This window comes from Eurosta solidaginis, chromosome 1 (genome assembly GCF_040869045.1).
Source record: "Eurosta solidaginis isolate ZX-2024a chromosome 1, ASM4086904v1, whole genome shotgun sequence".
Lineage (NCBI taxonomy): Eukaryota > Metazoa > Arthropoda > Insecta > Diptera > Tephritidae > Eurosta > Eurosta solidaginis.
The window spans coordinates 265613343-265625884 of NC_090319.1; the positions used below are offsets into that span (position 1 = coordinate 265613343).

Here is a 12542-nt window from a genome sequence, read left to right on the forward strand (position 1 = left end):
AAACAACAACAACAACTAAAAATAAGCTATCAAGTACATCAAATCATCAAAAGATTGGGTACTTACATCAATACTAACATAAACTTTTAACGTAATTAACACATAATTCAAATGCTTTTCAGACTATAACACAAAATTCGTATAGTACTTAATATACTCTGTAAACTAACATTAAAAAATAAATTGTTCGTTTCACTGAAGGGGGAGTAAATGTAGAGTTATATACTTTATTTAAATATACTTTATTATTGTATTTTATTTTTTGAATTACTTTATTTTTGAATATTATTTCAAAAAGAAAATTTTAGTGTCGGTGTATTTATAAATTTTAAATATCAATATTAATATGAAAAAATTTAAATAAATAATAAATAAAATTTTAAAAATATATAGTTTATTAAACTATAATGGGATGTAGGGTTATTTATGTACTTGTAATAAATATACTTTGTTATATTTAAATTTTTTTATTATTAGATTGTTTATTGTTTATTATCAAAAAATTAAAATATTTTCAGTCATCAAAAATAGCTTTTAAAAATAAAGTTTAAATAAATTATTCAAAATTATATAGAAAATTATTATTTTCTATAGTAACCGAACATTATATACTCAGCGTGAGCTTCCATTGTATATTTCAACTTTTCTACATAACACGTGGCACCGCCCGTTTAAAAAAAAATGTCTCCCCATTTCCTCTTACAATAAAACTTGATAAATGATATATGTATCATTGATTCAAAACTATTTTTTGCAAAGTTATAGCTTATTATTCTAGTCTACGACCCTTTTAAATTTGTTTTATATCTAAGTTGTCGTGGTCTTTAACCGATCCCGTCCATTTTTACTAGAAATATTTTCTGCTATAAGGAAAATATGTGTATACAATTTCATTACGATCCGTTAATTTTTCTTCCAGTTATGACTAACGAAACATAGAAAATTGCTTATTCATAAAAGGGGCGGTGCCACACCCATTTTCAAAAATTTTAGTGTTTTCCAATTTAATGTTAAAATTCAATTTAGTAAGTAAAATTCTATTGATTCAAAGCTCTTTTTCACTAAGGTATAGCTTATTATTTTCGTCTACGACCTTTTTAAAAATCTTTTATATAAAAGTGGGCGTGGTCTTTAACCGATCTCGTCACTTTTTTCTAAAAATATTTCCTGCTATAGGGAAAATTTGTGTACCCAATTTTATTACGATCGGTCAATCTCCGAGTTATGGCTCCCGAAACATAGAAAATTTCTTATTCATATAAGGGGCGGTGCCACGCCCATTTTTTTAAATTTGATGTTATTCCTATTTCTTGTTATAAATCCACTTGCGAAATGAAATACCATTGATATAAAGCTTTTTTTTGCAAAGATATAGTTTATTTTATTCGTCCACGACCTTTTTAAAAATCTTTTATATAAAAGTGGGCGTGGTCCTTAACCGATTTCGTTAATTTTTTTTCGAAGCATTTTTTATAGTAAATGAAACCCCTCTGCCGAATTTTGTTACGATAGGTTTAACCATTTTTGATTTATGATTCATAATATTTGTAAAATTGATTTTATCACAAGTGGGCGGTTCACATGTCAAATTTCAACATTCTAGGTGTATTATTTACTAAATAATCAGGTTGTTTGTGTTTTCCAAAATGTTATATATATAAAAAGTGGGCGTGGTTATCATCCGATTTCGCTCATTTTCAGTACCAATCTATTGTGTCCAGATAAGCTCGTGTCCCAAATTTGATGAAGATATCTCAATATTTACTCAAGTCATCGTGTTAACGGACAGAGGGACGGATATGGCTCAATCAAATTTTTATTGAGCAGAGCTCACAGAGTATATTAACTTTGATTGGATAACGGTTGGTTTTACAGGTATAAAGGAATCGAGATAGATATACAGACCAATTCTAAATATTCTCGCGGAATTTTGTTCTCGCGGATTTTTTTATTCCCGCGGAAAAATTCCTCCAATTCTGTTCTCCTAGGGAGAACAATAATTGGGGAATAGGAATTTCGAATTTTCGAAGTCAGCTGTTTTGTCAATTGAAATTTCGTTGCACATTTCTTATTTTGTTTAAAAAATTGAAAAGTTTAATTATTGTTGCAAATTTGTTGGAAATTAAGAAATAAAATATAAACATTGCACAGTATTTATTGCATTTCATGTGGTATTCACTGAAATGAGTAATGAATTGGTGCCACAGCAACATCAACAGCGGAACATAAGAAGAAGACGGTCGCATAACACAAATCTGCCGGAGTTGCCTGCTTTCATTCAGCAAAGAAATTTTCTGGCGGCCAAGTTGAGTTGAATTCGTCCTTCATCATATGCCAAAATCTATTTAAGCCTTATTAAAAAATCCTTGCGCAATTTCTGAATGGCTGCATCAAATTTGTATACCAAGAGCTCTACCGTTGCTTATGATATACTTTTCAACTTAAAATAAAGAATCTTGTGGTTGTAGTTGTTGTTGTATTAGAAGTGAGAATATTGTGGTAGAATATAAATACATCTTTTAGCACAAATTTGTACAAATAAGTGTTCTTTCTTAAAATAACCAATTTCCTTTAACTATTTTGATGCATTCCCTTTAATTTAACAAGTGAAAAAAACTCCTATGAAATGGCAGAGAAATCTCCCTCTCCCTCACATTCATAATACCTACTTTTCTCCCATAACCGGTTTCCGCTTTTTCGAACATTGTTCAGAATAGGAGGAAAGGGAGAAGTGAAAAAACTCACAAGGAATTTTTATTTAGAATACGAGGAATGGGAGAAGGGAGAAAACTCGCACGGAATTTTCGTTTAGAATTCAAAATCATCGAAAAAAAATTTGATTGAGCCATGTACGTCCGTCCGTCCGTCCGTTAACACGATAACTTGAGTAAATTTTGGGGTATCTTGACAAAATTTAGTATATAGGTTCCTGGGCACTCATCTCAGATCGCTATTTAAAATGAACGATATCGGACTATAACCACGCCCACTTTTTCGCTATCGAAAATTTCGAAAAATCGAAAAAGTGCGATAATTCATTACCAAAGACGGATAAAGCGATGAAAGTTGGTAGGTGGGTTGAACTTATGACGCAGAATAGAAAATAAGTAAAATTTTGTACAATGGGCGTGGCACCGCCCACTTTTAAAAGAAGGTAATTTAGAAGTTTTGCAAGTAATTTGGCAGTCGTTGAAGATATCAAGATGAAATTTGGCAGGAACGTTGCTTGTATTACTATATGTATGCTTAATAAAAATTAGCAAAATCGGAGAACGACCACGCCCACTTTAAAAAAAAACTTTTTTACAAAAAATTTAATATCTTTACAGTATATAAGTAAATTATGTCAACATTCAACTCCAGTAATGATATGGTGCAACAAAATACAAAAACAAAAGAAAATTTCAAAATGGGCGTGGCTCCGCCTTTTTTCATTTGATTTGTCTAGGATACATTTAATGCCATAAGTCGAACAAATATTTACCAATCCTTGTGAATTTGGTAGGCGCCTAGATTCTAGGACGATAACGGTTTTCTGTGAAAAAGGGCGAAATCGGTTGAAGCCACGCCCAGTTTTTATACACAGTAGATCCTCTGTCCTTCCGCTCGGCCGTTAACACGATAACTTGAGCAAAAATCGATATATCTTTACTAAACTCAGTTCACGTAATTATCTGAACACACTTTGTATTCGTATAAAAAATGGCCGAAATCCGATTATGACCACGCCCACTTTTTCGATTTCGAAAATTACGAAAAATGAAAAAAATGCCATAATTCTATACCAAATACGAAAAAAGGGATGAAACATGGTAATTGCATTGGTTTATTGACGCAAAATATAACTTTAGAAAAAAACTTTGTAAAATGGGTGTGACACCTACCATATTAAGTAGAAGAAAATGAAAAAGTTATGGAGGGCGAAATCGAAAGCCCTTGGAATCATGGCAGGAACTGTTCGTGGTATTACATATATAAATAAATTAGCGGTACCCGACATGATGTTCTGGATCACCCTGGTTCACATTTTGGTCGAAATCTCTAAAACGCCTTCACATATACAACTACCACAACTCCCTTTTAAAATTCTTATTAATACCTTTAATTTGACGCCCATATTGTACAAACACATTATAGAGTCACCCCTGGTCCACCTTTATGGCGATATATCGAAAAGGCATCCACCTATAGAACTAAGGCCCACTCCCTTTTAAAATACTCATTAACACCTTTCATTTGATACCCATGTCGTACAAACAAATTCTAGAGTCACCCCTGGTCCACCTTTATGGCGATATATCGAAAATGCGTCCACCTATAGAACTAAGGCCCACTTCCTTTTAAAATACTCATTAACACCTTTCATTTGATACCCATATCGTACAAACAAATTCTAGTGTGACCCCTGGCTCACCTTTATGGCGGTATCTCGAAAAGGCGTCCACCTATAGAACTAAGGCCCACTCCCTTTTAAAATACTTATTAACACCTTTCATTTGATACCCATATCGTACAAACAAATTCTAGAGTCACCCCTGGTCCACCTTTATGGCGATATCTCGAAAAGGCGTCCACCTATAGAACTAAGGCCCACGCCCTTTTAAAAAACTCATTAACACCTTTCTTTTCATACCCATATCGTACAAACAAATTCTAGAGTCACTGGTCCACCTTTATGGTGATATCTCGAAAAGGCGTCCACCTATAGAACTAAGGCCCACGCCCTTTTAAAATATTCATTAACACCTTTCTTTTCATACCCATATCGTACAAACAAATTCTAGAGTCACCCCTGGTCCACCTTTGTGTCGATATATCGAAAAGGCGTCCACCTATAGAACTAAGGCCCATTCCCTTTTAAAATACTCATTAACACCTTTCATTTGATACCCATGTCGTACAAACAAATTCTAGAGTCACCCCTGGTCCACCTTTATGGCGATATATCGAAAATGCGTCCACCTATAGAACTAAGGCCCACTTCCTTTTAAAATACTCATTAACACCTTTCATTTGATACCCATATCGTACAAACAAATTCTAGTGTGACCCCTGGCCCACCTTTATGGCGATATCTCGAAAAGGCGTCCACCTATAGAACTAAGGCCCACTCCCTTTTAAAATACTCATTAACACCTTTCATTTGATACCCATATCGTACAAACAAATTTTAGAGTCACCCCTAGTCCACCTTTATGGCGATATCTCGAAAAGGCGTCCACCTATAGAACTAAGGTCCACGCCCTTTTAAAAAACTCATTAACACCTTTCTTTTCATATCCATATCGTACAAACAAATTCTAGAGTCACTGGTCCACCTTTATGGTGATATCTCGAAAAGGCGTCCACCTATAGAACTAAGGCCCACGCCCTTTTAAGATATTCATTAACACCTTTCTTTTCATACCCATATCGTACAAACAAATTCTAGAGTCACCCCTGGTCCACCTTTATGGTGATATCTCGAAAAGGCGTCCACCTATAGAACTAAGGCCCACGCCCTTTTAAAATATTCATTAACACCTTTCATTTGATACCCATATCGTACAAACAACACATTCCAGGGTTACCCTAGGTTCATTTTCCTACATGGTGATTTTCCCTTATTTTGTCTCCATAGCTCTCAACTGAGTATGTAATGTTCGGTTACACCCGAACTTAGCCTTCCTTACTTGTTTTTCGATACTGATGATTTTGATATATGGAAGTCTAAATCTATTTCGATTCCTTTATACATGTACAACCAACCGTTATATATATCGTTAGCTTAATGTGAAAATGTGTGTCACTTTTTTGAAAAATTTTATTTCAATGCAGTTTTAAAACTGAATTCAAAATACATCGATCACAAAAAAAAATATTTTAATTTTTCATTTTTACGTGCTGTGGGCAATGATGTGTAAATGTGCTAAGTCGTCAGATGTTAAAAAGAATTTGCTGAGTCAACCTGTCAATAATATCAATCTGAATTACTAGTCATTTCTTTGTGCGCGCATTTTATTTATTTATTTAATTCATTCAGTCTAAAAATACAGGTTTTGTTGTTGTTGTTGTTGTATTAACGATGAAGACACTCCCCGAAGGCTTTGGGGAGTGTTACCGATGGTGATGGTCCTTGCCGGATATAAATCCGGTCCGTTCCGGCAACAAAGCACTATTAAGGTACTAGCCCGACCATCTCGGGAACGATTTATATGACCACATTAAACCTTCTATGCCATCCCGCCCTCCCCACCCCCTAGTTCCAAGAGGAATTGGGGTCGCCAGAGCCTCGGCTGTCATTGAAACAGGACTCTCCACGGGTAGGTGAGGTTGACAATTGGGTTGGAGAAACTATATATTGCGCAGGCAACCCCTTGAGAAGGCTGCGCAACACAGCCCCTTGAAATTGGATTCACGCAATTGAGTCATGCCTTTGGTCTTTGATAAATGATTTGCGCTGACCATAATCTACTTTAATTCTTACATTTCGATAACTACATGCTTTCTTACAGACTAGTTAAAAATAGAAAACAATTCAAACTTATATTAAAATTAATAACACTACTGAATCGATTTGCTAGATGTATAGTCCTAGTTATATGTAGGTTCATTCATAGCATAATTCGATTTATGAGTTATTTCGATAAATAATCTATTATGCCGAAGACCACGCAGTGGAATATATGGAATGAACAAATTAGATAAATCAGAGCAATTCGTGCTAAAGTTTATTACATTATAGGCAAGCATGAGTGAGATAAAAGTTCTTCTGTCATGCAAAGCCTGAAGACCAAGCAGTTTGTGCCTGCTGGTATATGATGGGAGGCCGTCTGGCCAGTGAAGCATATGTAAAGCAATTTTTGTAAAAATTTGTTGAACTTTCTCAATTTTATAGGAGTTAGATTCATAGAAAGGATTCCATATTGAGGAATATTCAAGTCATAGGGTCCTTAAAGTCACTGGTGTTACGTCTACTGAACCCAACCATTGCAACAAATTTTGAAACAACGAAGTCAATGTGACTAGAAAAAGAGAGTTTGGTGTCAAAAATTACACCCAAGTCTTTACTCTCTTGATCACTATTAAGAGATTTAGCATTTAGTTTGTAGATAAAGTGTGTATCAGTTTTCTTTATGGAATAAGACACAACACAGCATTTGTTTGAATTTAAAAATAAATTATTGTCTGCGCACCATCCGGCAAAAGAGTCCACATTAGAACCGTTAGAAATAGTTTGACAAATAAATAGCATTTTTTGTGAAATATATAGTTTTAGTGTTATATTTCAATCATTAAAAGGAGTGATGGGGAAACATATTGAGTAAAAAGTGCTAAGTCAGGAGAAAAAATTTGTTTTGAGTGCCGAAATTGTGCTGTCATAAAATAGCTGCTGGGTTAGCATACATGATTTTTATTTATCTTTTTCAAAGCTTCTACACTCAAAAGTATTGCAACTAAGGTATCCTCATTCACAGTTTTGAAAAAAAAGGTTATTTCAAAAATTATTTATTTTTTTTCGTCTCCTGTAAAATTCGTAAAAGTTGACTTAGCATATTTCACAATAATCATTCACAGTTTTGAAAAAAAAAGGTTATTTCAAAAATTATTCATTTTTTTTCGTCTCCTGTAAAATTCGTAAAAGTTGACATCACATTTTCACATAACGATATAACATTTTGGAAAACACAAAAAACCTGACTATTTAGTTGGTAGTAGAATGTTGAAATTTGACATGTTGACTGATATTGAGACTCCTGATAAAAAATTGTTTAAATGGGCGTGGCACCGCCCACTTGTGATAAAATCAATCAAAAACCCGTCGTCGTGTTATTGATTTGTTATCGTCTAGTCATCGGCTTTTTTTATTTTTTATCGGCTTGTTATCGACGCTTTACAGAAGTGTCATCGATTTGATATTGAGATTTTATCGGTATCTGTTTCATAGCCGAAAAGAAATGGATGGCTCGCCGATAACACATTGGCAGCACTCCGATAAAAAATTGATATCTTTTCGACAATAAATCGATAATTTTTATACAAACCTATAACTTAACAACATAGCGTATCGATAACTTGTTTATAACATCGATAACTTTCTATTGAACATCTATTGAATAACTATTTTATAACGTACAGATAACTTCGATAAACAATGGATGATTTTCGATAGAAAAAGCGATGGCAAATTTAGTACACTGCGATAACAAATCCATAACACGTCTGTACCTCGTCACACAATTAAAAATACACAAACCTTTCCTGAATCTTCCTTGCCCTGCGTTAATTTGCTGTCTGATTTAGGTGCGCGACATGATGTTACTGTTCTCTTAACTGCATCAAAAAGCCATTTTTGACCAAGATGGTATTAAGCAGGTTTACATAGTAAGCCGACGATATGTATGTATCTCATCGGTAGAGGTAGATTGAAATTTTTAAGCAAACATATCAAATCATATTTAAAATGTCAATCTCACGTAGCTAAGCTTTCAAATGCAAAAACCCGTTTTAAAATCGGAGCATTCTGTGTGAGGTGATAGGCGTACAATGATATTTATCGACTTTATTTTTTAGGATTTATAGATTAATAAACATATTTTGTTTTTAGTGTCTACGATAAGAGAGAAAAAAGATGTTGGAAATAAAAATTACATTGATACTGAACCGTCCAAAGTTAAGGACAATCTGGCGGCAGCAGCAGCAAAAAACCCTGTAAAAAAAGGTGACATATCTCAGTTAATACATATAAAATGTTGTTAGTGCGCTATTCTCCTATAATTTTTAAAACTTCTTTGCTCTTAAAAATCTGCTTGAAGGGAAAATACGTTTTGAAAGTTACTTAGGAAAAGCCAACTAACTGCAATAGTAAAATACTTATTTATATTCTAATAGTAACGTTTATTTTTTTAATTTTGTCACATAAAGATTCCGCTATAGTGAAAAATAAACGTACTTCCATTCCTAAAAGACCTATTTGTGAGCCTGATCTCCTAACCAATCGCCCATCGAGAATTGCTACAAATACAAATAAACGTTTGTCAGTTAATGATTTTATCATGAAAACAAATCTCGAGAAACAGATATCTACAGAAATACCAAAATTGATGAACAAAGTTTTAAAAATAGCCGAATCCACTACTGTAGTGATCGACAAGACAAAAAATGCAGTTGTATTCGATCAACATAAACCTACATCGTATGCCACAAAAGGACGAACTTCAATGTTACCTTCTACTGCACTGTCGCAGGCAGAGAAACGTCCTTTTGCATATACCCAACGTATGTCAGTATTAGTGAAAACCACATTAAATAGTCCTGCACGTAAAATAGCTAGACGTTCCTGCGCAATTGTTGGACAGCAAAATTGGAAAAGTTTAGGAGCAAACAATTTACCGTCTAAATCCAATCGTAAAAGCATGTTGCCACTTGGCAAAACACCACAATCGGCAATCGGGCTTGCTCCACCAATTGAAACAAAGGTCCAAACTGTAACCAATACAACGACAGCTACAACTAAACCAACGACAACTATAACTAACCAAGCTACGAATATAACAAAACCTGTAAACACTACTGTTAAACAAACGACAACAACAATAGCATCAAGTAAATCAATACCATCAAATCGAAAATCTATATACCCAAATGATAAAGCTGTCAATGAATTGCAAAAGCCTGCAAGCGTCAACAGAATATTACCAGCATTAAATTCAAAAATACGCCAAAGTGTAGCAGGTGCGAAAACGAGTACATCATTTGTGTGTAGTGTATGTGGTAGCAAATACGGTATTAAATCCTTGTTAGATGCACATAAACGTTCACATGAAGGTGATGGACCACCGGCCTTTGTCAAGAAATCTACACTAGCAACTTCTTCGACTGCTGCATCAACTGTATCACAAACAAATGTTGCAAATAAATGTAAATATTGCGATAAGAAATTTGCACTTGTACGTGCATTACACATTCACCTATTGCAAAATTGTCCAAAAATACCACCGAAAGAAAAACGCAAATTAACATTTCATGAAATGGATCACGTTGAAAAGGCGCAGTTGCCTGCAGTTTTTCATGGATATTCTACACAGACAAAGGCAAATCCACATCAACAAGGCCTTACTGTAAATGCATTGCAACATCGTTCATCTTCAGATTTGAGTAGTGTTTCGGTAAGCTCACAAGATTCTATGAACGATAAGAGGGGTAAGTTCAAATAAAAACAATAATATTGTTAAAATCTATTTAAATATGTGATTGTCGTTTCCAGCACTTGCCGAAATTACGATGATAGCAAAAACTGCAGTTGCTGCAGTTGATAGTTTACTGCCATCAGAAATGGCGCCACCTTCGGCAAGATCAGTAAAAAAATCAACTGCACATACTGGCGTACATCGCACACCGAACAAATCGATTATTTGTCACACATGCAAGATTCCATTTAAAACTATAATGGACCATATTCAGCATAACATGAAAGTGCACTTCAATAATTCCGATGCCCAAAGAATCGCGCAAATGAATGAGAAAATAACACCGTAATAAGTTTGTGTACTTTACAAAATTGCTTTAAGCGCTTATATTTATTTGATACTTTTAAATTTATGTTCTCTTCCTTTTATAAACACATTCATCTGGCGAGATCAGAGCAAATTTAAATTGTTGGACACATTTTCAAATCGCTTCGCTCAGATAAACCTTAAGAACTTCAGTAATACTTTATCAAACGTATTGATATATATATAATATAGTTCAGAATTGTTGAAATGTAGGTCCAAGATAACCAATTTGCTTGAGCTTGAACGATTTGAGCATATCCTCAAAACAACGAATATAATATATTTTTGTCCTGGCCTCGTCGCACGGGTGTGTGATACTTACCCTCTTTTTACCTGTTTTTTTTTTTTTATAATGGATTATTTCCGTTTCTATTAGATTCGTTTGTTTTTCTTATTTGTTTGCGTTTTAATATGTTCCTATTATAATTTATTAAACATAATTTATTTTTTTGGGTCACATATTTCTATGACGTACATGCAGTATGCGGATCAAGTAATCGCATATAGCCATGTGAATAACAACATATCTCTTTTAAAATTTGAGTGCACAATTTCCTTTGTATTTGAATAAATTGATATTTTGAAATTAATTGATTCGATTGTAATTTGCAAAACATAAATGATAAATGTATTACATATACATAATAAATACTCAAATTTTTGGGTTTCTGTAAATATGTTGTTTCTATATAATGAAGATTTGCACAATACTCAGATTATTATCCGGTAACATGCGATAGAAATAATTGTATTTCTATACTTTGGTTTCCTTTATCTGTATGTAGGCGAGAACGACCAAAATTGACTTGTTCGGTTCGGCCTTGTTAGGACACAAGTTTTTGATTCAGAGACAGTACCTCTTAAGCATACAACTACAATAGATAGATAATTAATTGAGGATCGCACTGCGACCATTGGTCTATTGTGCCCTCAGCTACTTCACAGAACCTCATTCAAGCCGACATCTCTGATGAACCCTAGCAGCTCACCTGGCTTGGAGGATTTGATGTGAGAATGCTCTGGCCATGGTGAGCCCATAAACTCAGCCGTACGTCTTGGGATTGCGTCACACTCCAGGAGGATGTGGTCCGCCGTCTCCGCTGATCGATCACAAAATAGGCATGTGTTGTTCGATTTTATACCCACCTTTTGCATGTGACTGTTCAGTCTACAGTGTCCTGTAAGAATAGCCGTTAGGATTCTTAGGTTATCTTTCGAGACGCCTATTAATGCCCTATATCGAGTTGTAACCTCTAACAGTAACTTAGATTGTCTAAGGCCTGGAATATTGCGCCAGTGTTCTTCTCTCTTTTCCCTTTCTCCTACTAATAGATGCCCACTAATTTCCTGCGAGCCTACTGGCAGGAACGGCTCGGGACCAATAGGTCATGTCGTTGCTGCCTCTCTGGGCAACTACAATAAGCCTGATCTCTTTGGCTTTTTTCCTTATAAATGTTCTAATTTGGTTTATCCCCTGGGCTTTGTTTGGCCTCTGACAAAATGTTTCGGCTCGGCTTTAAAGAATCGATGTTCGGTCGTTCTCTATGTAGTATTTACGAAACAATATGATTAATATATATATTGATACAGTGGACTTTAGGGGCCATACATATTACGTAATACTCATTTAGCTGCTTTTCGGCCCCCCTCCCCCCTGCGTGACAAATAGTGATGATTAGTCGCTTGCATCCGTGAATGAGCGTGACACTGACCTTAGTTTCGAAACTGTTCCGAAAACAATTCCAAGGTTATCCCGAATTAGTTTCGAAGTTATTATCGAAGTAGTCCAAAAATTATGCCGAAACGGGTTCCGAAATGATCTTGAATATAATTCTGTAATGGTTTTGAAAGTATTGCGGATTCCGTAATTATCTCTAAATCTCGAAGTGTTCCAAAATTAGTCTCGAACGACAACAATCACGGAATAATCTTACATTTAATTCGATATACTAGTCCCAAAATGATCCCGAACACAATACTAAAATGGTTCCGAAACGGTCCCGTTAT

The 12542-nt window shown here is 34.6% G+C and overlaps 1 protein-coding gene across 1 annotated transcript in view; it reads left to right on the forward strand.

Moving 5' to 3' along the window:
- The window catches only part of LOC137237249 (uncharacterized), a 75498-nt gene extending 64288 nt beyond the window's left edge, over positions 1–11210 (forward strand). The window contains exons 5-7 of the mRNA XM_067760661.1: positions 8588–8701; positions 8905–10182; positions 10247–11210. Coding sequence (XP_067616762.1) covers positions 8588–8701; positions 8905–10182; positions 10247–10518 — 1664 coding nt within the window. The 3' untranslated portion in view covers positions 10519–11210. The remainder of the gene's footprint in view (positions 1–8587; positions 8702–8904; positions 10183–10246) is intronic.
- The last annotated feature ends 1332 nt before the right edge of the window (positions 11211–12542 follow it).